Genomic DNA, 25,485 nt, shown 5'->3' with positions numbered 1-25,485 from the left:
ATGAGTTGTACCATTTTAATTCCCAACTAGAATTTTCGATTTTTGTTGACAAATGATAACCTCTCAGCGAAATAGTTCCTTTCAAATGGCGTCTTACGCACCTGCATATGTACGCACAAATTATTTATGGAAAAAAAAAAGAAGAAAACTCCCCTGAAAACATCACGTGGCCTGAAATGGGAAAACTAAAAAGGTCTATTATCCGTCTAAAAAAGATATTTCGTCTATAATTCGTCTAACCATAAATTCGGTGTTTCGACGAATTACGGACCAAAATTCGTCTTCAGCTAATTCGTCTGTTAGCAAATTATAGAGTACAAGGCCAGTTCTTTCCATGTCATGTAATAACAAGTTACAATTATGATTAGAGTATTATGATTTATTTATGATTAGTTTATTTTTACTCTTTACTCCGTTGTTGAAAACACAGAGCTGGTGTCATGATAGAAGACACTGGAAATATTCATATCTCCCTCGAGCTAGCAGTTCTCCTCAAGTTTTCATTGTTTATGTCAGGACAAGAATCTTCCTTTTCTTTTACTGAAAATTAGCCATCAAATACACATCGAGGACGCAATTAAATGTTTGTAAACTTTTTATTGCTCATCTATCAACAGTCCGGTAGGAATTAATGTATTTTCTCTGTCCTTGTGTGGGCCCATTTCCATTAGTACGGCTAACGCTCACACGGTTCATATGGTATCTACAAGAAACGCTGTGGTGTCATTTGCGTACTGAGAGAGCTTCAACGTATTTCTTTCGTCAACTTTAACACCTTTTATTTCTTTTGAACCTCTCATGGCATTACCCAGAATTTATTTTCCAATGACAAACAAGATGCCTGACAGTGGACAGCCAACAATAATATGATTGATGATCGTGCTGCACATGCGTCACGCATTTTAGCACAAAATTTGTTGCGTTACTCTGCACAACAACGTGACATCACCAAATTTGAGGTTTTGACGACAACGCGAGCACACAAATGTGGCCGTTTCATTCTCTATTGCCACTCTAATACCGCTCCTGCCAATTTACTTTAAAGGTTTCTCCAGCAGCATCTCACGAAGTAAACGAGATGGTTCATATGGGGTAGAAACCTAGCACTTCACAATACACTCTAATCAGTTAAGTCTGTTCAAATTTAAGTGCCACACGGCCAACGTTTGCAAAAACGTAATCCTTCCTTGTAATTGTACATGTTCATTGCCGTGACTTTAATATCTTCAGTTCCCACGGCCTGCTCCCGTCTGACCTTGTATCTCAGTAGGTAGAGCAGCGGTGATTTAACCTGAAGGTCGTGCGTTCTATTCCCACTCTGGTCAGAGTTTTTCTCTGTCCTTGTATGGGCCCATTTCCATTAGTAGGGCTAACGCTTACATGGTTCATATGGGGTACAAAACTAGCACTTCACATTACACTCTAATCTCGCGAAATAGACCTCTTTACAGTAGTTACCTGGCCTTTAAATGAAAGTGAGGCTGGTGTTGACCCTGCTGTGATACAGACCTCCCTCCTTTTCTTATGTTAGTGACATCACATCTCCCTAGCCTCATTTAAGCGTTCGCTACTTCAGTATTATAATAAGGCCCTTGATCTGTACGACGTGGACGACATCAGAACCTGGAGAACAATCTGTCCCAGGTGCAAAAATTACGAGGACTCTTCAGCGCCCGCAGTCGTGCTGCTTCTAGCAATTTGAAATCTTGTCTTGCTTCCTTTTTATTTATTTTCATTTTTGTTTGTTTATGAGTAACTTTAGTTATTATTTTTTATTAACGAGAGATCCACTGTAATTGGCTAGGCTGTAGTGCCTAATAATCATATTTCTATAAGTATTGTATTCAAATTAGGCGAAGCCAAATGAATAAATAAATGAAAGCTAAAGAGCAATTACGTTAAGTTTGTTTAGCAATCCCTTACTGACGCAGGGTGGGTTTTAGTTAGAGTTCAATAAATACTCAAGTGTGACCATTCAAATGAAAGCTACTGTTTATCATAGTGTACAAGGCTGTTCTAATTTTCGAGTCTGTGGACAAAACCATTTAAATGAAAGCGACTGAGAATTAGTGCCCTGTGGTTGTGTTTATTATGCTGAACAAAGTGGTCTTAACTTTTGAGTTTATGTATGAAATCCTAAAGTATGACCATTCAATTCACATTGTTGAAATTGTTGTTCTGACCTTTAACAGACAAAGATGGGGGCTTTATTACCACCAACCTTTACAAAAACAAATACACAAGGCAAAGAGCTGAAGGATGTAATTATACTAACTCAATAGACCAATTTCGATAAGTTAAAATTCAGTCTTAAACAAAAGGCATCACCTCGAGGCTTTGGGGAATAAATTCATACAATTCCTTATCTTTATTCCACAGAGCCACGAGATGATGCCAATTGTTTGGGACTGAATTTTAATATATCGAAATTGCTCTATAGATCCATGAGCATACAAAAACGATAATTCTAACGATTTTAAGCATAACAAGAAATTAGTCATCTACCACAGGAAGAAAAAAAAACTGTACACCAGCAAAAAAGGTTATTCCTCCATCTGCTTGGTAAAGCTTAATCTTGGCAATTCGCTTCTAAATAAACTTGACAAATGCAAGCAATATTTCGAGAAGGCCAGTGTCCTTCGCCGTCGCATTTTCTTAGTCAGTGAAGTTTCAATGGATACAAGAGAAATATCTACTGCGCTTACGTAAAGCCTGTCTAAAACTACGTTTTTATCTACAAGTTTTTGAGCTGCGGATACTAAGAGCATGTTACAATTTGAGTATAGATCGAAGACTTACATTGAACTTGGTACTTTTAAAGTTCCACGCAAAAAAAATACAGAGTATATCCACTATAACGAAGTTTACAATAATAGACAACGTCTGCTACCATTGAATGGGATAAAATAGCCGCTAATAGTGTACACAATATTAAAGCTTTATATGTGCGCAAAGCAAATGATCTGAGTAACAGAAAATCCTCTTTCTCGAAATATCGATGACGTGGGTGGCAAAATCGACATGCTTTTCCACAAAAACATTACATGTTCTTAGAGTTAGCGCCTTACACGTGGACTAGCATGACGTTCTTGTCCCTGAGGTCTTTCAAGTGACATTTCCAAAATGGGGCATTTTCAGCTGGCGATCACATTGCACAAAAACCACCACACTGGAGAGCAAATTGCGAACCGACGCAATTTAAATGTCCTTTGTTTTAGATATCCCAGTGCGCAATTTGCTCTCAAGTAGGGCGGTTTTTATACCATGTGATCACTAGCTGCAAAAAGCCTATTTCGCAGGGGTGTTTGGGTGTTTGGGTGTAAGAGCGCAACGGATTCAGCATAGCACGGGAAACTTCCCGCGTTCAGTTCCTCGTACTCTTAGTTTCCAAATTGATTTACACACCATTGCAGTCTTAAATCGTGACATTTTCCTCCTCTATTCAACAGAGTGGTTTTCACGTTACGTCATCGCCACCAATAGCTCCTTTTATTCGTCTCTAGAGATCAGACCGTCCATTGGTTGGTTTTCGACGAGACCAATGGCCGAACGCACTTCAAAGAAACAGTCTTCTGCTCGTAATTAAGGCAGCGTTTACACGAACGCGGTTTCACATCGGCACGGTTTCACCACTTCGAAACCGCGTCAAAATCGATGCGGTTTGGAAGAGTTTACACGAAACCGTTTTGGCCAGAAAATCCTAGTCGTGATGGTATAAGCGAGCGCTGCACTATGTGTTAAATTCACTATTTTGAATTAAACAATGCAAATTTTGCGCCAAAATAGTAACCGTATTCAAATCGAGGTGGTTTCGCTGTTTACACGACAGATGAAACCGCATCGTTTTGAAAACGCTCCACTTTTGGCAGCGGTTTCAAATCGACTGTTTCGGCAACAGTCTCGATCGGTGTCGTGTAAACAGAAGGTGTAACCGCGTTCGTGTAAACGCTGTTTAAGTCTCGAAGGTTTTCAGCAACACACTAAACAACTAGGGTTGACGGTTTTAACTGTGGAAGATAACTACTACACTCGGCTCTCTCGCCTATTCGGTGTTAAAAAGTTACTGCATCGCATTTGGTGCCAAAGCCTTCTTCATTCAATTGCAACTAAACTTGGGCATTTTCCCTTGATGCTTCGTACCCTGATAGGCGAGCTTTCCTTGTAATCCCTCTCTAATGAGATGGAAAGGAACCAAGGTACGGATCTCCTCGATACTTTGGTGCCTTCTGCAGATTCCGGAGCAGAGATTACGTAAAACAAAAGAAACCAAAAACAGAAAACAAAACAATTCTAAATAAAGACTAATCCGGCTCAAGTGACCAAAAATACAATGCTTTTCAGTACCTGCAGAGAGCTAGAACACTTTAGACGAATAATTTAACTCTTCAGCGGTTTAAAACCCGCTATAACCGGTTTGAATTTGAACGCCTGCCAACTTCCGGTAAAGTGGAAGTGACGTTGCGTTGACATCACGATGCGCATGCGTGACAGAATATCGAAGAGAACCGTACTTCCTTTTCGCTCAAGAAGGGAATCAAGGAAATCTCTGCTAAGCGCGGTAGACCAGGGCAATTACTCAAATCATTTACAAAACTTAGTGCACGAAGATGACGTCTTCGACTTTTTTACTATACTACAAACATAACGCAATACAAACACTGATAAGCCTAGAAGCACCCATGGCCTGAAAGACTTAAAGTAAAGCAAAACCTACCATTACAATGCTACCATATTATGTATTTGCCTCGACGAGTTAATAAAAAATTGATAACTATTTCGGAGGTCGGGTTTCCCCAACACCACATTTAGTTACTTTGTCTATTTTTATCTATATAGTATTTCAACCCACAAATCTCTCAGTATTTTTCTAACTACATACATTACAATGTAACCTGAATGATACCGACATCTTTAGCAAAAAAAAACCTGATCAAAGCCTATGCGAGAAGTGATTGGCAAAAATTTATCTATCCAACAGAAGTGATGTCTCTTGTCACATTGAAAAATGGATGACAAAAAAACAGCGACAACTTTGGAACAACCTCTTGTTGCTCTTCTGAGCTTCGTCTGTCCAGTATTGACCGCATTTATTTTTCTAATACCATCTTTTAATAACATTTCGACCTCGGACAATGCGTTTCTAGTTTTCTCATTGGTTCACTCAATCTCGGTTATTAGCACATACGACGTATGACCTAATATGGAAAGTTACTGCGTCAAGTGTTGCCAGCTGAAAATTTTGTGCGGAAAGCAAAATTTCCAGAATTTAAAGAAAATTTAATGAAACACTTATTCCATTCGCTCTTGTCGATGGCATCATTAAACAACGAAACACCATGTATGACCCCACCATACATTGAATACTAGCCGACAAAGGTTGGATTTGAGGAAAAATATCGTTTTGGGCCTAATTAGGCCAAAATCGTTATTGTTCCTGCTTCATTGAGATTAAGATTAGGATTCAGATTAAGACTGAGATTAGCAGCAATACTGTTTTAGGCCTAAAACGATATATAATCTCAAATCCAACCTTTGTCGGTTAGTGTTCAATGCATGGTGAGGTCATACATGGTGTTTTGGTGCTTCGTTTCGCTGTTTCGGTGTTTAGTTGTTTGTTAATGTCCTCTTGTGTTTTCTTGTTGGATATGAGATTGGTTAAAGGCAACTCATATCAAACGCGCGTTCATGGAATAATTTTTAAATATCTACTCAGGCTACTTAGCATAAAATACTTCTTCACGTAAGGTACAATTCAGCGTGTTAAGGAGCGATTTTTTGATAAGTAGGACATTTCTCGATGTTAAACATGACATACATCTCTGATAGTGATGAGTTGAAGACAGAAAATCAATTTACCGCTTTACACCACTGCTTAATAACAACGATTTATAAAGCAGAGAAAATTTCACAAAAGAAGAGAATAAACCCCTATTAATGGCGCTTTGTTATTGACAAATATTTCACACTTATTTTTTAGGGACAACGCGGTTGGCTTTAATCATTACTCAGATGATAATGACGTCTTGCACTGCCTCGTGGGACACATACTCAACGACTGAGGTTGCCGGTATCACCTAGGTTACACTGTACGAAATATAATTACTATAACAAATTATATATATATATATATATACACATAAACAAAGATTACAGTCCGAATCCTACATAACAGTTAAAATTGGATTAAAATTCATCAATTCCCCTTCCATTTTGACACTTGCCAAATTCTGTAACACGGCTGTTTTCAATAAAGCGCTTTAGGTAAAAGCCCAAGAAATAACGCTGGCCAATCACAACAAGTGCAGCCAGTGAAATAAGCCAATCACAACATAAACACGCAGTCGAGGCCAAGTGCAGGAAAAGGTATGCTGCTCTCAATTGAGAACTGTTTTGATTACGCAGATAAGATTGATACTTATGGGTAAATATATTTTTAAAAAATGAAGTAAAACTATCTTCCTTCTCTATAAGAGAGGCGCTGAAATGTAAAATAATTGTGCATGGATGTTTGTTTGTACAGGCTTACTGTTTCTACCAAATACATATAATGATAACATATCTGAATATAACGTACTCCATGGAAAGACTCACACCATATGAATATACTACTAAATGTAATCATACTCTTCTAGTCACGTCCTCCCATAACTGGCTTGCATCTTTCAAGGGTTAGAGTTTTCGGGTCATGTTTGCGAAGGTTGGGTTGTTGAAAAACAGGCCGGCGCCATTAATGCTCTGGTAGTTTGACGAAGGCACGTGAGCCGACTGCAAGAGAGAGTCGAGTTGACTCATATTTCGCACCGTGTTTATGTTAAAAGAATTGCCCTGGGACACTCGGGAGCCATTCTGTGGAACCATGTTGAAATTGGGCGCGTTCGATTGAGAAAAAAGGCCAGAGGATGCAGTGCTTTGTTTTGGCAGTATGTTAGAATTCCACGATGCATTATTGCCAGGCAATCCGGGAAGGTTATTTGACAAAGAGTTCAAAAAGTTCATGTTGGTGTCCTCTTGACTTGAAAACTGCACATTGCCATTCTGGAAACTGTTAAGTGAGTCCTGGTTGGTCACAGTTCCGTTCTGTGGTCCTTGAGGTGAACCAACAAACATAGCTTCGCCTCCATTGACGTTATTTGTGGATGTAAAAGCGTTCGGGGGCATTGAAAGTTGACACTGCAGCGGTGCCACAGTGTTAGATACCGTGGGAAATCCAAACGTTGGCTGTGACATTGTTGGCGTGACAACCTCCTGCTTTATGATGACTTCTGGTTGCACAAAACCTCCCTGCTGAAGAAGAGAGGCAAGTTTTTGGTCGTCTTTCCTTCTTTGAGTTTCACCTTCCTGGTCGACCATCATTTCGTCGACTAAGTCGACAACCATTTGATCGGTGAAGGCGGCGTTGTCAGGTAGCGCGTCTTTCAGCAGTTGTGCTAACTGCAACTGTGGTTCTTTCGGACTTGCCATCTGTGGATTTAACGGCACCGGAGTGGATGCAATGGAAGATCCCTGAACTGGACCTAATTCAGACATGTTAACCGGCTGGTTGGAGGCATAAGGTGCGTTTCTCACTGGAACGACAGGTGCACCCAAGCTGTTGGAGTTTCTCACATTGGGCATTTGTTGCAAAGCTCCAACAACGTGGAGATTTGACGTATTGTTCATTTGACCCTGTATCGGGCCGTTTGGTTGAAAATTTCGAACTGAAGTCGAAGTAGCACTGTTGAACATACAGGGGCTGTTGATTCCTTGCCTTTTGAAACTCGGCAACTGGAACATGGACTCTCCATTGAATGGAATCAAATTGGGTTTCACATCATCCGGGTAGCTTCCAACGGGTAAGTTGCCGATTGTCTGACTGGGTGTGCTCATCGGCTGTGAATTCTGCTCATTAAAATTCACGGCATCTTCTAATGAAATTGGTTCCATTTTTGGAGTCTGCAACACATTGCCACTTGGAATCGAACCATTCGAGGTGGTGCTCACCAACCAGTTACCGCTCAACACGTTTTCAATGTTTGCATCTGGCATCTGTGATGTCGCTGATACGTCTGAAGATCCATTCGCCACAAAGTTAACGATTTCCCGATCTAATTTGGTCAATTCTGAATTGATAATTTCTGTTAAATCCTCAAAATCATCCTCAAGGGTGCTTGTAGATCCATCGTCTGCTTTGCTACTGCATCTCTTACTCCAAGAGGTGACTGCAGGAGCTTTACTTAGGGTTTCAGTCATGGTTGTAAATACCTCATCTGACAGTGAGGGAGTTTCGAGGCCTGAAACCTTTGTATATCCTGTCCGTGACAAAGCTAACGTGTCCATGAGGGTTGGTTTGGGTACAAGTTTGTCAGCTGAAAGGAAAAGCCATTCATCAGATTGTGTTCATTTCTCAATGAACTAAACGGTTACCCTTTTTTTTTAAATCACTGCTCTACTAAACCAGAGTGCTCTTAAAAGTAGCTGAACCTTTGGCTCTTTAATTACGCATTGATTCAAATTAAGAGACCTGTGGGAGCTTCAACATTCCAAGAGATACAAATGTAATATATAGATTTAGCCAAGCATAAAAGCGGAGCTCCCGGGTTATTCATTCTTACATTAATTTGACCTGGCTTGAGCCTGCGAAACCTAGCACCTGGTCAGCGGTCAACTTAAAAAAGCTGACCTCGATGAGCTTTCAACATGAGCCCGCGATATGATCACATGATACTGGTCAGGGGATACTTTGTTTTGACAGGTATCAATTGGAAATGTCCAGTACAAAGACGTAGGCTGTAAACGGCTGCCATGTTGGGTGTATTTATTATTATTATTATTATTATTATTATTATTATTATTATTATTATTATTATTATTATTATTATTATTATTATTGGGAAATTTCGTCGTGCGTACGTGCCCACGAGCAATACCGCTAGCCGTGAATACCATGAGAAAAGGAAATCGTGGGTTTCCATGAATATGGTGCTTCGCTTGGCGGTACCCTGCTTTTACGCACTACTCACAATTTTCGTGCCATTTGGGGTACACCATTACTTGATCATCAAACTGAGCATCTTTTAACTCTCCAGTTTCGTCAGTATCATTGTCGACCTCAGTGATGTAAGCTCTGGAATGCAGTTGTGGTTTATCCTCCAACTGTGTCATTCCCAGAACAACGCCTCTATGTTCGACCTCACTGTCAATAAAAACGTAAAAAAACCTTCACTTATACAGCTGTAAGGGAAAGTAAGGAAAGCGAGGGACACAGATTGCGGGAGTAAAGGGAGTAATGTTGGGAAGCTGCTTTGCGCCAATATTGAGTTAACAGGGAGCTTTAGATTCTAGGACGAGAACGACTACGAGTTCGAGATTTTCTGAAAGAATAACAGGGAGCGCACGCAAACTAGCGTCATTTTTGGCGGGAAAAACGTGATATCGTCGTCATTTTAGAACGAGGTTTTTCAGAAATGTCGTCGCGTCAAAACAAGTCACCAACACCGTAGTAGTTTTACATTTTTCTATCAAAAAAAGGCTCAGTTACCAGCAATAAGAATAAGTGAGCAACCTATACTGCTAACAAAGAGTAAGATTACTAATAGTACGGGTTAGGTACATCCTGTGCCCAAGTTCAGGAGTTGCCATTAAGCCATTATGGTGACAACTGGGAGGGTACATTGTATACATATTGTAGTACGGGTTATAAATTTTAAAGTATTTTCGCTAAAAACGGAAAGTCAAAACTGGTACTCGTTCTCGTCCTTGTCCTAGAATCTAAGGGCGCGTTCGATTGACCCTATTCCGGAATAAGAATACGTGGAGTGATGATTAAAACGGTATGGTTTGCGCGTTTCGAAGCAGCAAGGATAATAAAAATATGTTTAAAATAGCATTTTAACGGATATTTGACAATTTTAATGTGAATCTCCGTAAAAACGAAGGATTTCTAACTTATATTCCATATATTCCTATTCCGGAATAAGGTCAATCGAACGCACCCTAAAGGTCCCTAATGAATCCACGACGGCTACGGCAACGATAACGCGACAAACCAATAATATCATTGGTTAGAAGAGGAAAAATACCCGTGCGGCACGCATTTTAACACATACTTTTGCGGTTCTCTGAATAACGAAGACGTGAAATCAACAATTTGAGGTTCTGACGACAACGTGAGTTTCCGATAGCTTAGGGTCACGGTTAGGTCTATTCTCTATTTTTTCTCAAAAAACTGCTCGTACCAATTTATTTTGAATTTGTACAACGTGAACGAGATGAAATGATCGCGAAAGACTTGTGATAGAGCAAAGTTATATTTTGAGGTGTGTTTCGTCGACGTCGCCGACGTAGATCTTAAGCGGGAACTCGAGCAACGACGCATCTTCGTGCATGTTCTTGTTTAAAGTGCTACTTTGATTAAAAAAAAAATCACTTCTTTTCCCGTCAGAATTTTAAAGTGTGTATGCCTCAATTTTTGTCCAAAGGCTGTTTAGTTTTGGATTTCACGGTCCGCCATTACTCACGTTCAAAACTGACCGAATGAACCTCGGAGGGTTGGATCTTGGGAAAAGTGACCTCATTTACTCACCAGCTTAAAATTCAGTGTGTACATGGGACAATCACTTGATTTTTGGAGGGAACATAGTTTATTTGTGGCTCGCTTTGTAGCTCCGCTCGGGCACAAATGATGTTACGGGAGACAAACTATAGGCCCGACAAAAGTGATGCGATTATCATTATTATCCAATACACAAGGCCAATTCCATTCTAAAAAAAATTTCAACAGAGATGTAGCATGAAACTATGGTATGGAAAGATGATGCATCAATACGATCAGCAAAACAAGAGCAAAAATTGAGAAAAAAGACGTTAGAAACTCATCCACAAAAATTTGTGCCAACTCTGCCATTGAAAAGGTATCCTAAGGATCTCAATGGCCGAGCGAAGTTGTTTCACATCTCTGCAGCCAATCAGAATCAGGGCGGGCAAATGCATTTTCAGCCGAGCATTTCCCGTTTGGCCCGCAAAAAGGCGCGTTTTACAGAGGGCAGTCTGTCATTGGGTCGCGCGTATTGATAACAATGCAGCTTATTATAGATGCAAAACACGAGTTTAAGAGTCTGCAAGCCCAAAACTCCCGTCCTGCATATTAATTCTGCGGCGCACATTCGCATTGCAATCTTAAACTGGTGCGTCTTTGACGTCATTTTGTCCTCGTCTCCTCGATCCGGCTCTCTTAGTAATGGCGGACAATTAAATGGGAAAACTCTAGTAAAACTAAACAGGCACCGGTTATTTGAAGGGTGGATAACGCTATCCACTGGATAACTCAATTGGTTTTCCTAGTGTTCATCCCCTGGATCGTGATTTATCCGGTGGATAGCGCTATCCAGTTATCGTTTGAACAACTGGCACCTGGTATCTATTTTATACCAAGGGTTAAAACTTGGGTCACTTAGTGTTTAGTCAATAATGTTTTGAAATCTAAATAAAAAGAATAATTGAATTCTTGGTCATAGTAGCACTTTAAGACTAGGCCAGTTGCGTCAGGTGTCGGTGTTCCTAAGGACTAAATTCAAGATGGTCTTAGTGATAAAATGTGGCCTTGCAGTTGGGTTGCCGAAACAGCTTTTAAATCCTGTTGCGAGCACACTGCTGTGAGTCAACTTTTAGCTCTAAAGAAATTATTGGTGCAGTTTTAAGCCAATTCAACAGCCTCATTTTCTGCAGCATCTTGAAAATGTGTGCTTTTCCCCCCTTTCACAGAAAACGAGTTTGCCATGCAAAGGATGACGCAGAGATCACCTACTTTATTTTTACCACAAGTAAGGCATATTTCGCCTCCTGTGAAGACATTCTCTTCGCTCGTCACGCAATATAGCCACACCAACGAAAGGAAAGATTGCGTGACGAGCCAAAAGAATGTCTGCGCAGGAGGCTACGCATATTAAGACTAAAGAAAACTTACAGTCTACATCCACCGTCAAACGTTTTGCTCAGTCAGTTTAGCATCGGAATGATGTGCGGGAGGTCGCGGGATCAAAACTGCGGCCAAACCAACACTCAGTCTTAACTGAACGACATCTGCAGACGGTTAGATTTTCTAGACTTCTCGGATAAGGACTAAAACTCTCGCACAGTAGTCCGATGCACAAGCAACTGAGCCAACAGGTCAGCGGTTAGAGTGCCCCTGTGATTTAAAAAAAAAAATCACTTCCCTTTTTCTTCAGATTTGAAAGAGTGTTACCCTGCTAGTAGAGGTTTCTTTCTGGTGAGTCTTTTAGCATGTACGAAGTCGTTTGTGTCTCTCGTCAGGGTTTTTGTTAGGGCCGGGACACCGGGTCCTTTGCTTGGCTATTTTAATTTTTGTCCCGGCTATTTCACGCACAAGTTGTACTAAAACTCCTGCGGAGATTATGGTCATCCAATAATGTTAACTTTGAACGTAAAATACATAAAACTTTGTATTATTTCTGTGCTCTGGATATTTCTTTCTTTGTGATAAATGTTGTGCACGTGCAGCTGATTTGGAGTTCGTGACTTCAGACACTATGAAACAAAACAAACGCATTTATCGGCACTCTCAAAGTTCGTCATCGAAGTATCTAATAACCTCCTTTCGTGAGTAAATGTGTCAAAAATAAACAGTGTTGCAAAATCTGGAAGCCTCGCGAGAAAAAAAAATGCGTATTTCCGTCAATGTTTCTCCTGGTGTTGCGTTCCACAACCGCAATAAATACAGCTTGTTCCATCGTTACAGTTCAGTGTAGCATTTGCTCTCGAGAGAAAACAGTCAAACAGCAGTTTTCATCTTTGTGACAACGTTACGTGACATATCTACTTCGGTAGCCTTGCACAGTAGCAAATAAAGCGGAAAATTAATCAACACTTCACTCAGAGGTACGCTGTTTTCTTTGTAGTATTAAAAATGTAATTAATTTGTAAAAATTACATCTCGCGCCGCTTCGGTGAGATCATAAAGTCGATAAAATTGCGTTGCTATATTTAGTCTGACTTTTTTTTAATTACCCACAAGGTTTTCTTTACCTTTCTTGGTCTAACAAGTTAAGATAGGCATGTCGTGTTGTGATTCAGTTATTTTTCATTCAACACCATTTTAATTTACAGTGTATTCAGGTTTACACGTAGAACTAAATTTAAAAAACGTGTGCAGCGAAGCGAAGCCAACTTGTTTACATTAGTTTCTACTTTAACAAGAAGACGGCAAAAAATATTCATATCATAGGAAATCTGCAGCATAAAGGTGGAGCTTATAATGATACTTAAAGAATTCATACAGGTTTAGTGCAAATACTTGGAGACAACCGTTTTAAGTTTTAAAACGCACACGCGCTAATTCAATTACATTGAAACAAAGCGTCAATTAATTTATTGCATCAGATAATTATAAACCAGAATGTAGCGATTAAAATGTTGAATGTTGAACGAAAACAACGTTAAATGTTGCTTTATGTTCGTTATGTTATAAAAAGGGTTGCAACTTTTTCACGGAAAAAAAGTGTCCGATTATTTATCGCAAGAATGCGGAAACAACAAATTAGGCACGCGAGACAAGCGAGACTTCGTGCCGCCGTACTGCAAAGGCGATACCCCCTGGTTTCTCTTTATTTGTTTTTTTTTTTTTTTAACGAGTGCAGAAGCTGTAAAAGCCACAATATGAAAGATTCTGACTATGGATCAGACTATTTCTTTGATTAGTTATAAAGTATCAAGTATAGATAATTCATTGCTCTGAGTTGTTGTCTAAGGTTAAATCACGCCATGAATAAATGCATTTCAGAATTTCTGAGCCAAAAGTTGATTTATTTTTAGAGACGAAATAAATTAATAGTTAAAATTTTATTAGTGATTTAAGAACAAGAAAAACACCAGTCGTTTGACATACATGACGAGCATGCAGAAAGATACAGTATGGATTACTGAAGCTGAAGAGTATGTGTTATTGAGGAGTATTATAGATTTATATTTTACAACTGTTAAAATGAATAAAATTGTGAAAAAGCCAAAGTTGTAATTTATTGGCTAAGCATTTTGGCATGTGATCCATACTAAAAGTTGCATGTTTCATATTAACGAATGCCTCATTATATCAGCTAATATAAGAACAAAGTGTGAAAACGTAGCCTAAAATACACCCATTTGGCCCTAAAATTTCAAAATTTTACCAGGGGAGGCTCCCCGGACACCCCCCCCCCCCCCCCCACTTACCACTGCGTGTATAGCCGCCATTTTGGTCCCTCTTACTTGGGAAAAGGTCCCTGTTATTACAAATCTTAACAAAAACCCTGCTCGTATTTATTCCGACTACGCGAAATACAAGAGACGCCAACGACTTCGTACATGCTAAAAGAATTGCCAGAAAGAAATCTCTGCTAGCAGGGTAAAATCGTGTTTGCTTACACCTGACTGGCAAAAGTTTGAGATTTCACTTTTATCCAAAGGCCGTTTCCTTTGAGAGTAAGTATTTCACGGTTCGCCATTACTCTGGTTCAAACCTGACCGATTGGACATCAAAAGGTTGGATCCAGGGAAAAGTGACGTCATTCACTACCTAAAAATTTCAGTGTGTGAATGCAGCTCACTATATATGCAAAACGCGAGTTTAAAAGTCTGAAGGCGTAGCATATTAATTCTGCGGAATTATTAATTTCCTCCTGCATCCAGCTCTCTCAAGATCTTAAGGTTAGCAATGGCGGAACATTAAATAGGAAAATTCCAGTTAAAATAAACAACAGGTGTCTTTTTGAAATCAGGGCTTAAAACTTTGGTCGCTAAGGCCCGTTTCAAACGACGAACTTTGCATGTGTCGAATCTAATGCAAATGAGAAAAATCTATTGCTTTCGCTCATTTGCATTAGATTCGGCCCATGTAAGGTTCGAGGTTTGAAACGGGCCTTAGTGTTTAGTTAAAATAGTTCTAAAATCCAAAAGAAAAAGAAGAATTTATTTTTCGGTCACAATGGCACTTTAACCAGGGCTGCAGAACTCTATACGGCAATAATATGAAATGCATCGTGGAGGTTTATAAATTAGATAAATCCTTGAATTTATTTACCTCACAATGTAGTTTAGACATAACATTTGTTTCAATTCTGGATTGGACGGATGTGGGATAAGAGATGCCTTTGTTTGCAACCACACCCAGCCACCATTTTTGTTCATCCAGCGGTAGTACTTTGTTAACACCTGACCCTTGGATAGAACTATTAAAGAAAAGGAGTGAATGGGTTAACAACCTCTACCTCCAGTTAAAACTGAACTACTTCTCCGTTAAACCAATGACCCCTGCAAGTGAGTTTCAATAGATTTTACTCAGTCTAACGCCAGACGATTTTAATCGTTAATGGGCGTGGGGGGGGGGGGCACAAAAATTAATTGTCGGTCTTTAAGAAAGCTTGCTGTTTCAGGAGATAACAGTCCTCTATGTGGTATGGCTATGCGACTGGCACGTGTAATAGGATACATGAACGTTCAGTGTCCTTCAAGACTTCGAGGGACATCTCACACTGCCCAATGGAGAGCTTGTTTGCTACAGACCAAAAGACTAAGCTTGTAGCTTACATTTTGCATGGTGTCCTTGTATGATGCCAATGTCATTGGCATGGTAGAAATCGTATGCTGAGATCCCAACGATGTCTCTTGCAAAATAATCCGTGAACTTGTGAATTCTGAAATTATTTTATCAAAGTCACAATTACATTGTCAACTCCATAATAACTTTCAATTCTTTGCTTGAGGTTCTACTGTAGCCATTAAAAAAGGCATGCATGTTATGCTTGATCCGACAGCGACTGCAGCTGAACAGCATTTGTCTCATGTGATTGACCTAAATGTGCTCTTGTGGGATACTTTTTCATCATATGATCCACCATTTGAAAAGTGGGGTAAATGGCGTATCTAATATACAATATTACACATGGTTGTATGAGGTTTTGTGATGTCAAATATCTGCTCTAACAATTTACGTACTTACAATCTGCAGAAACTATAAAAGGCAAAAGTAGTCCAGACATTCCCATATTATAGGTTTTGAAGACATTATTGCCTTACAACAAAGAACCATTTTCTATCTTCACTTTAAAACCGTTCGTACCCATCAAGTCACAGGATAGTTTGCCCATATTGTACAACGTGCAAAATGGAATAATCAAGAAATACTTAAGATAGCACTAAGTTACTGCGAACGCCCGGAATACTTCCATCCAGGAGGAGAACCGAGTATATGTTTTTTTTTATAACCGCTGTTTGAGGAGAATGATTGCAGTGACATGGACATTTCGAATGAGGAATTGTACAGTGTTACTGGCTTGGTCAACCCCCACTAACAGAGATACTTCGTTGGCAAGCGGCTGACCCGGTTCGGTCACATAATCCAAATGGATCCAAAAAGATTGCCAAGGAGAATGTTATTTTGAGAACCTCCTTGGAAGGAGGTGGCCTGGTACACAACAAATGCTCCATGACAGCATAGATGATGATTATGATAACGATGAAGTTATAATTTCTTATTCTGGAGTAACATTTTCGCCGACCCTTCTGTTGTCATTTGCTTAAACTACCTAATGTCTCTCATCGACCAAGAATCTCTGACCTACCTTCCCTCGCAATACACAATTTTCAGATCCATGTTCACTCGGCTTACAAACATGTTGCACTCCAGTGGGAGCTCATTGATGTTCATGGTGGGGAGTGGCTGTCCAATGGCAACAAAAGCAAACTTTACTTCTGGAAGGCCTTTGGCTTCGTATCTTTTCATTCTTCCCATACAGTGGATAACCTGGAAAGCAAGAAATCAACTTGTAAAATTATGCCAAGAAAGTATTACTAAACACCATAGTGATAAGGAAAAACCTAATTTGCTTTTACCTCCGACACACACATGAATATGCTACTGCAAAAGTAGTTTCGTCTACAGACCTCGTCAGTTGGTTGCCATATTGTTCTGACGAGCTTTGTTGACGAAACTACTTTTGCTGTCTTACTGATTTTTGAAATTTACTTCTGCACCAGTATAAGCAATTCCACATCAACACTGTAAATAGCTGGCAGTGACCAAAACTGTCCTGACATCCATCAGACACTTTCCCTTTGAATTTCATTTCTGCCATTAGCTGGTGCAAGTGGGCTGCTCAGAAATAAATTCAAGACCACCTACAGCTGTAGGCCCAGTTGTCTGAAAGCCAATTAACACTAATCTGTGATGAAATACCAAGCAAGGTTTAAATGTTGCCCTTCAAAAAAGCCTTAAAAATATCATTTTAAGGAGAAGGAAAACAAAAAGTCAAAGCCATATTTTATAGCTAAAACTTTAGCAGGTTCACCCTTTTTCAACTGGTAAATGAAATTTAAAAAAAATTTCTGTAATCCAGGATTGGTATCACTGGCTTTGTACAACCCAGCCCTGGTCAACTAAAGATGCCTACCTTAAACCCTGACGATTTGGTGTATGATCCACCTCGTCGAACAAGAGTACACTTCATGCGCATGAAGAAGGACTTGGGTTTTTCTTCACTAGGAAGATCATCATTGTTATCAAAAGCTGTGATTAAAATGGCAAAGTTAGAATGGGATAGTCTGCAGGAAAGTAAACCATCATGTCCAGTAGCAAAATCTATTTTCCATTTTATATTTTGAGTCCAAGAAATAAGAGACACTGCTCCTTGGTCAAACTGTCCCTTTCTCATCATGGACACAACAAACTATTTTCTCTAAACTGCATATCTCCTAGAGCACAATTTTAAATGCCTGGAACACTGCAGCTTAGAACTGAACATATGGAAGGATTTGTTAATTAACAATGGACGCACACAGAGCTCTTTGAGGCACATTTTTTGACTTGTTAACCCATGCACTCCTCAGGGACCCCAGGACATCCCCAGTTGACCAGTAAAATCGTCTGGCGTTAGACAGAATAAAATCTGTTAACACCATTTACTTCCTGGAGTAGTTAAGGTGTTAAAGCTTCCATCTCTTTGTTGGTGTTAGTGGATCGCCATTTTGGATTATCAGTGGTGCTTGAATGAATGTTCTACCATACACAGAGCATAAGTAACCCATTTTATAGTGTGTTTCAGTGCTACCCTTCATGCATGCATTAGCCCCAGTAATGGAAATGGGTTCACATGAGGACAGAAGAAAACTTGGACAACCGCCACCTTCAGACTGAGCTAGAAAGTCAGGCAGGTTAGATAAGAAGACCCTCTCCTCCTAAGAGTGATACTTATAGATTTTCATCTGTCTAATGCCACATGATTTTACTCATCAATGAAAGCAGCTTCAGGGATGAATGGGTCAACAGCATCTAAGTCCTCTTTACCCCTTTCAGTCCTGAGAGAGAGATTTTTCTTTAACTGTATGGTTTTATGGGACGAAAAATTATAAGATTAAGTGCAAAACGTTTTGGTTGCTTGGCAACGCTGGCCCATGCTTAACAAAAAACATTGCAGACACGAGCAGAATCTCCTTTTGCCATGTCTCTAAATATCTACAGAAATGGAAACTCTGCCAGTAGTGAGGAAACCAGTCGTCTTTTAAACTCACGTTGTTGACCAAAAAACCGAATGTTATCTGTGAACGCCCCAGTAGCAGCCTGACCATTGGAATTTTCTGCTTCCTGTCTTGCAATCTCCAACAAACCAAAAAGATCATCTTGATCCTCAGGATGAATATAACTGGATATATTACTTCCAGTCAGCTCCACCTGGATATGAAAGACAGTGCGATATGATTATATGTTAAAAACATTGGATTTATAATTACAATTTTTTTCATTACACTTTAGCCTGAGCTGAATTACATACCTCTTACTAAGTGAGTTTGAGGTCAGTACCTACTGTAAGTCACAGACCAACATTTTTTTTGTTGATTGATGGCGCCAGCACGAAGTGCGTGGGCCACAATCAACAGGTTGACACAAGGCTACGTAACTTTCAGCACAGACCGAGAAAACTTGATTAGTAGAATGTTTATTGTGTCTCTGAGGTAATAACATGCACAGGAAAGGAAACTTGCTGAAGTCAGGTGGAACATTCAACTGGCACAAATGATTAACATGTGTAAAAATTTAGAAACCTTATTGGCTTTTCAAAACAGTTTCACAAGTTTATTCTTCATGAAAAACATCTTCAAAAATGCTGCATCAAAAGTTCAAATTTAGCAGGCTGTACTGTAGAATGGCCCGCTAGATTAGCCAATCATAGCGGGTATACTATTTTTGGTATTGACACATACATGAGCCACATGTAATTTAAGTTTGTGAAACAAGTTCATTTAAAACTTATCCAAAAGATTCAACACACTGTCAGCTCCATTTTTTTAAAGCACACCTGTGACAATCCAAGGTGATTTGACACTGTTTCTGACACATACAAGACTTTTCCTTCGTTGGACAGGACAAACACAAAACCATCCAAAGCCTACAAGAAGAATATCACTGGTAAGTAATGATTCCTTTTGTACTTCATCTGCCCTACTTCAGTTGTAATTACACTTATAAAACTCCTTAATAATTCATGATGCAAATTTACAAAATAAATGTTTTATTAAACAATTATTGGATGAGGTTGAGCATGATATCATGCGAAAACCGAATTGTTTTATTATACATTTTTCACATAATTCATCCTCAGAAACAGAAGCAAAGCGTTCAGCCATTTTGTTTCTGAGGAGAACACTCCAAGGCGCTTAGTAACCAGGCAGACATTGAACTTGACTGTAATATCTGCAGCAGATATTACATTTATCACGTCAAGTTCACAAGCTATTGTGAATTGATTGAATGCTCTCGACCAATCAGATTTTTCATAGTGAGTCTGATGTATAACAGTAATCAATATCTGTATACATGTATCTGATACAGATTTCTCTTCTTTTGATTTTCCCTGTTAAAATGCCTTGAATTGCCAAAAATACCTACAGAACACTAATAATAATAAAAGGATAATAGTAAGAAGAACGAAACGAAAAATCACATTATTCAGGGGTTTCAATAATTTTTTAAGTACAGCTGTACATTTAGATGCCTGGGGTTACTCAATGTACATGTAAGCAGAGGTCACTCTTGTCTTTTAAGGGTTTGAGTGAAAATCAAGGCAGAACAGTCGGCGGTGAGAGGCAAATTTCTCACAAACAGATGGTGGTATACTGCTGGTGACAGGCTTTTAATGAAACCCCCGTTTTATTATTATTGTTATTGTCATTATTATTATTATTATCTGCAGTATACACGTATGGATGCTCTAATGTTAAAAGTACATAGGGCGCAAAGCGTAGCCTATGTCCTCTTACAGAACATAAGTCTCTATATAAAGGAGCGTTTTAAAATAATAAAATACATTCTATATATATATATATATATATATATATCATAACAATAATAATCCTTAAAATCCTGAATCCTAAAATTCTAATTTAAATTTAAATTTAAAAATAAATAAATAAATAAATAAAAAATCCTTAAAATTTTCTAACACTCTATAATTTCTAAAGTTCGTAAGATTATTTGACGATGGCCTTGAAGGCCCGCGCTATGTTAAGCGAACTTGAGATAATAGCTTTCTGCATCCTTCTGAGAACCTCCCTTCCTCTAGCGCCCACAAGTTTCTTTATTGTTTTCTCTAAATCTTTAGACCAACCGCCTAGCACATCAATCACTACGTTGCACTGTTCCACGACATAGCCAGGGTACTGCTTCCTTAACTCCCAGCGCAGTGGAGCATACTTTTCCGTCTTCTCCCTCTCCTTTTTCCCACGGTTGTCTAACCAGGGGCAACTCATTTCAACTGCCCAGACTCGTTTCCTCCTGTGATCCACAAATCTGACGTCCACTCTGTTGGCCTTGACATAGCTTTGTTCTTGCAATTTCTCATTTAAGGTCCTGATACTTTTCAACTTTCTCATTCTCCTTTTCACCAATTCTTTTATCCGCTGGTACGGCAATATCAATAATAGTGCACTTTCTCTCCTGTTTATTTACAACCACAATGTCCAGTCTAATGACATGATCACACTGTATGTTCACGTCCCACAGTAGTTTAACCTCATTGTTATTATTATTATTATTATTATTATTATTATTATTCTCATTATTATTATTATTATTATTATTATTATTATTATTATTATTATTATTATTATTATTATTATTCTCTCCGGCTTTCAATTCTTGCTGGGTGTTCTATGCCATGTCTCAGCTCCTTCCCACAGCTCAGAGACGCAGCACCTTTCTGAGGACGTGTGATGTTCCCAACAAGGTCGTCATCTGGGCGCTGCCAGTTATATCCACTATACCTACTAGGTACTCCTGCCACTTCGCAAAGTCTTTCAAGACTGTTCCAAGGGCCCCTATAACCAATGGTACCACTAGAACTTTCACCTGGTGTATCCGTCCTACTTCGAAAGCTCTTATTGTTAGCTTATTATTGTTAGCTTATTATTATTAATATTATTATTATTATTGTTGTTATTATTATTATAACTTGTAATCCTTGGCTTGCTTGTTTAGTCTCTGAAGCACCAGGTCCAACCCATGGGCCTTAGGTATCAAAGAGTTCACTTGATTGACAGGACCTTTTTCAAGATGCAAGCTGACCCCAGAAGAGTAATTTTTTGGAGCTCATCATTGCTGACTGTGCCTGGAATGTTGTCAACGTACTTTTCCAGTCCCTTCTTAATGACCCCAAGTGCACCAATGACAACTGGTATCATCTCTGTTCCCATTTTCCCCATTCTAGCGATCTCAATCTCTAAGTCTTTATACTTAGAGAGTTTCTTGACTACCTTAACGGATGCATTTCTGTCTGGCGTGACTGCCATATCTATAATCTGGCATTTTTGATTCTTGTGATCTCTGATTATGGTATCTGGTTTATTAGCCGCTATTTCCCTGTTGTTGTTTATATTATTATTATTATTATTATTATTATTATTATTATTATTATTAATGATCAATAATGGACTCAGATACATACTTCAAATCAAACATAACAGGCTTATAAACCCAGATATGTCCATAAATGCATGTACAGTATTTACCAGTGTATAAGTTGACCTTTTATGGCCTCAAAAGAAGCTCCAAAAATTGCCCTCGACTTATACATGGGTCAAAGATTTAGAGCCAAGTTCCAGCTAAGTAATTTATTCAAAATTAACATAATAATGTTGTCTTGGGCATAACGAATGCAGTTGAAAAAAGACTTCAAAATGAATGACAAAAGACTTTAAAATGAATGTAAGCAATTCCAGGTGAAATGAAAAAGGATTTGTCCAACTCTAAATGTTGAAGATACTCACAAGCACAAATATGAAATAGACACTGGAAATTTTTGTTTTCCAAAGGCGGAAAGCTCTAAAAGGCATTTCTGTTTCTTCAAATAAAACGCGATCATTCAACGGCTTAGTAACCTGGCAAAATACCTCGTGCTTGCGTGAAAACATCGTCACTTGTGTTGCCTGAAAATGCTGGTTGGTAATGATTGTTTTTTATTCTTTATACAAACCTGGCTGATTTAAATGCTTTTGCAAACTTCGTATTGTTTGGTTTATGAGTTTTGTTTTGTTTGTCATGTGAGAAATTATAAGTCAAGGACCAATTAAACCTTGCACATTTCGCATCATTCACAAGTTATTTTCAAAGATTAACTCCTGCTTCTGTGATGTTGTGCTTATCCTCTAAAGCCCTCTATCCTTGAACAACGAAACAGATTAGTTTGAGGTTTACAGGCTTGATTTTCTGAGAACGTTTTTGAAACTCAAGGACAAAATGCCCCCATATACAACAACTGCTGAACCACAAAACCATAAAGCACTTGAGGCCCTGATTTTGTTGTGTATCCACAGTTCCAGAAGTCGAAGAATACAAGATTAGTGTCCCATGAACATTTAACAAAGAAATTAAGAAATCGCTTTTTTGCTATCAAAAATGGGGGTTGACTGATACACGGGATCGACTTATACACGGGTAAATACGGTAGTTACATGTAGATTCACATTGATTTTGAGCGTCCTCTTGCTTGAGATCCATTACTACATGTAGTGTCTAGGACCACAGATACCCTAGGCTCAATTTCCAGCAGTTTTGGGAGTGCGGTTAATGGGACATAGCTTTTCAGTAAGTGATTAACCCATTCACTCCTGGGGTTTCCCCATTGACAAGTAAAATCGTCTGGTGTTAGAGTAAAATACTCTGGCATTTGACAGAGTAAAATACTAAGTCTGGCTGGTTTTGGCCAGTTTAGGCATCAAAGGGTTTTTAGTGAGTGATTAAAATCCTCCTCCCAACGAACGGCGTAGCACCCATCGCAATTGTATTTTGCATTAAGCCAATTGTATTTTGTACTTAACAGGAAGGCGACTTTCTGATTGGTAGAAAATAAAATTGGCTAGACTAGTGATAGAGCCATGGTGTGCGTGGAGGAGTGAGGGTGCACAAGATGAGTCTACACATATCCTGACCGACATGTAAATGCAACACTAAACCTACTGTAACACTTACCTTGTTGTTGGAAATGGGTTGAAAAATGTATAGACTTAATGGAACACTGAGTGTTGGGTATCAAAATTGGGCAATAAGAAAAAGGTCGCATGCATTTAATATTCTTATTATCATTATTTATTAGGGTAAAGGTTAGCTTTATTTTAAGGTCAGGATAAATGCAGCTGTTCATCCTAACTTCAGGAGAGGCATTTGGGGGACACTTTATGACATTTAATTGTCTGTGTGCCGCAGACACGAGTGATGTTGAAGTTGGGGAAAAGAGCACTTCATGATGCATGCATATGCAGGGGGGGGGAGGGGGCACCCTGCACCCTCCCCATAGATCCACCCCTGCATGTACACAGTGTCAGTTATTTATGTAGGTCATCCTCATCCCAAGGGGCCACAATTTTCTTGATCAGCAGCAAGGTCAGCAAGACCACTGGCAGGTTCTGGAGGAAAAAATGTCATTGTGGTATACATTTTTTTGGCCGGCCTTACAAGATCTTGAAGTCCATGATTTGTAGACTCTCTTGTTCCAAGCCACCCAGATACTGTGCATGTCCATATCCATTGTGCTGCCAAAAGAATTGTGAACTCTTGGGCAGAGAGTGTTATTTGGTCCCATGTAAAATGTAATGTCCTTAATGACATGACAAACAATGAACAAAAACACACCTGCAGCAGAAATATCCCACTGTTGTCTGAGAGGTCTTGAAGACTTATTTCAGATGGATTGTAAGGAACAACTGCACCTTTTGATAAAAGATCAAAAATCAGCATAGTCAATCATTATGCTGTGCTCTAAGAGTTACTCTTTAAAAGGGTTGGAAATTGCAACCAATTCTCCCCCTCATGACTAAAATATTTGGGAAGTCACAAATTTGCAACTAGTCTTCACCCTTGCTATTGCAAAATAATTAACAATTATTCGCCGAAGGCGAAATGATTATCGGTGAATATTCACCGAGACCAAGTCGAGGTGAATATTCACCTATAATCACTGAGCCTGAGGCGAATAATTGTTTTAGTATAAATACACAGGTGATTATTTCAAAAAAGAGAAAAAAAAAACATTTCAACGCGAAATCATCTTCACTTACAGTGGCAAAACGACTACTGGCAACCATTTTGTCCATCGAGGTGATTATCGGCTGATAATCCGAGATAGCGAGCCAATGAGAGCGCGCGATTTTGTATAATCACCTGTGTATTTATACTAAAAGGGTTTAAGCACTTGCCACTTTTCCATTAGTTTTACTAAAATAATTTGATAAAGAAATGAAAAGAATTATTTTGTTTCTGGTTGTGAATTTTCTTTCACTCTAAAGATATGGGGCAAAAATGAAGTGTGATTTAGCGGTCATGTTATAATACATGCTGCTGCATGTACTCCCTTGATCATCTGCCATTTTTAGCGGTTTCTTGACACATTATGTATCGCAGGCTCATCTTTTGCTGTTAAACTGCTCGCAACACAATACAGTGCAACGACCCATCATTTAGGGAAGCACAGGTGGCACAGTGATGAGAGCACTCGCCTCCCACCAATGTGGCCCGGGTTTGATTCCCAGTCCCGCTGTCATACATGTATGTGGGTTGAGTTTATTGTTGGTTCTCTCTTTGCTTCGAGAGGTTTTTCTCCGGGTAATCTGGTTTTCCCCTCACCTCAAAAACCAACACTGTCAAATTCCAATTCTATCTGGAATGCATGGACACATGTTGAAAGAGCTCCTGAGCACTCTTAACCCGTTGGCATCCAAACCAGCCGAAACCGGCCAGACTTAGTATTTTACTCTGTATAACGCCAGATGATTTTACTCGTCAATGGGGAACCCCTGGGAGTCAGTGGGTTAAGGTGTTCATGGGTAAACAAATTCCACTTCCATTTCCATTTCCATTTCCATATGCTTTGTGACAAATTTTAATTTGTACCTTGTCACAACATACTCTGTGGCTTGATTTTTGTTGACCAATTCTGTGAGTGAGACTTATAAGATTTTACAGTCTAATGGCAG

The 25,485-nt window shown here is 39.1% G+C and overlaps 1 protein-coding gene and 1 long non-coding RNA gene across 7 annotated transcripts in view; one reads left to right on the top strand and one right to left on the bottom strand.

Moving 5' to 3' along the window:
- Positions 1-6,131, top strand: part of LOC137985451 (uncharacterized) — a 30,229-nt gene extending 24,098 nt beyond the window's left edge. For all 3 annotated transcript variants that reach the window (XR_011119303.1, XR_011119304.1, XR_011119302.1), the window contains one exon: positions 5,978-6,131. This is a non-coding gene — a long non-coding RNA (uncharacterized lncRNA). The remainder of the gene's footprint in view (positions 1-5,977) is intronic.
- The window catches only part of LOC137985444 (uncharacterized), a 48,485-nt gene continuing 26,474 nt past the window's right edge, over positions 3,475-25,485 (bottom strand). For all 4 annotated transcript variants that reach the window (XM_068833061.1, XM_068833063.1, XM_068833062.1 and 1 more), the window contains 9 exons: positions 24,146-24,222; positions 19,320-19,409; positions 18,535-18,694; positions 17,418-17,533; positions 16,590-16,771; positions 15,556-15,662; positions 15,050-15,197; positions 9,000-9,172; positions 3,475-8,345 (listed from right to left, as the gene is read on the bottom strand). In XM_068833061.1, the coding sequence (XP_068689162.1) occupies positions 6,670-8,345; positions 9,000-9,172; positions 15,050-15,197; positions 15,556-15,662; positions 16,590-16,771; positions 17,418-17,533; positions 18,535-18,694; positions 19,320-19,409; positions 24,146-24,222 (2,729 nt within the window). In that variant the 3' untranslated portion in view covers positions 3,475-6,669. The remainder of the gene's footprint in view (positions 8,346-8,999; positions 9,173-15,049; positions 15,198-15,555; positions 15,663-16,589; positions 16,772-17,417; positions 17,534-18,534; positions 18,695-19,319; positions 19,410-24,145; positions 24,223-25,485) is intronic.

The sequence above is a fragment of the Montipora foliosa genome, chromosome 14 (genome assembly GCF_036669935.1).
Source record: "Montipora foliosa isolate CH-2021 chromosome 14, ASM3666993v2, whole genome shotgun sequence".
Classification (NCBI taxonomy): Eukaryota; Metazoa; Cnidaria; class Anthozoa; order Scleractinia; family Acroporidae; genus Montipora; species Montipora foliosa.
The sequence above is the reverse complement of the archived record's forward strand: the minus strand, read 5'-3'. Positions and strand labels throughout refer to the sequence as shown.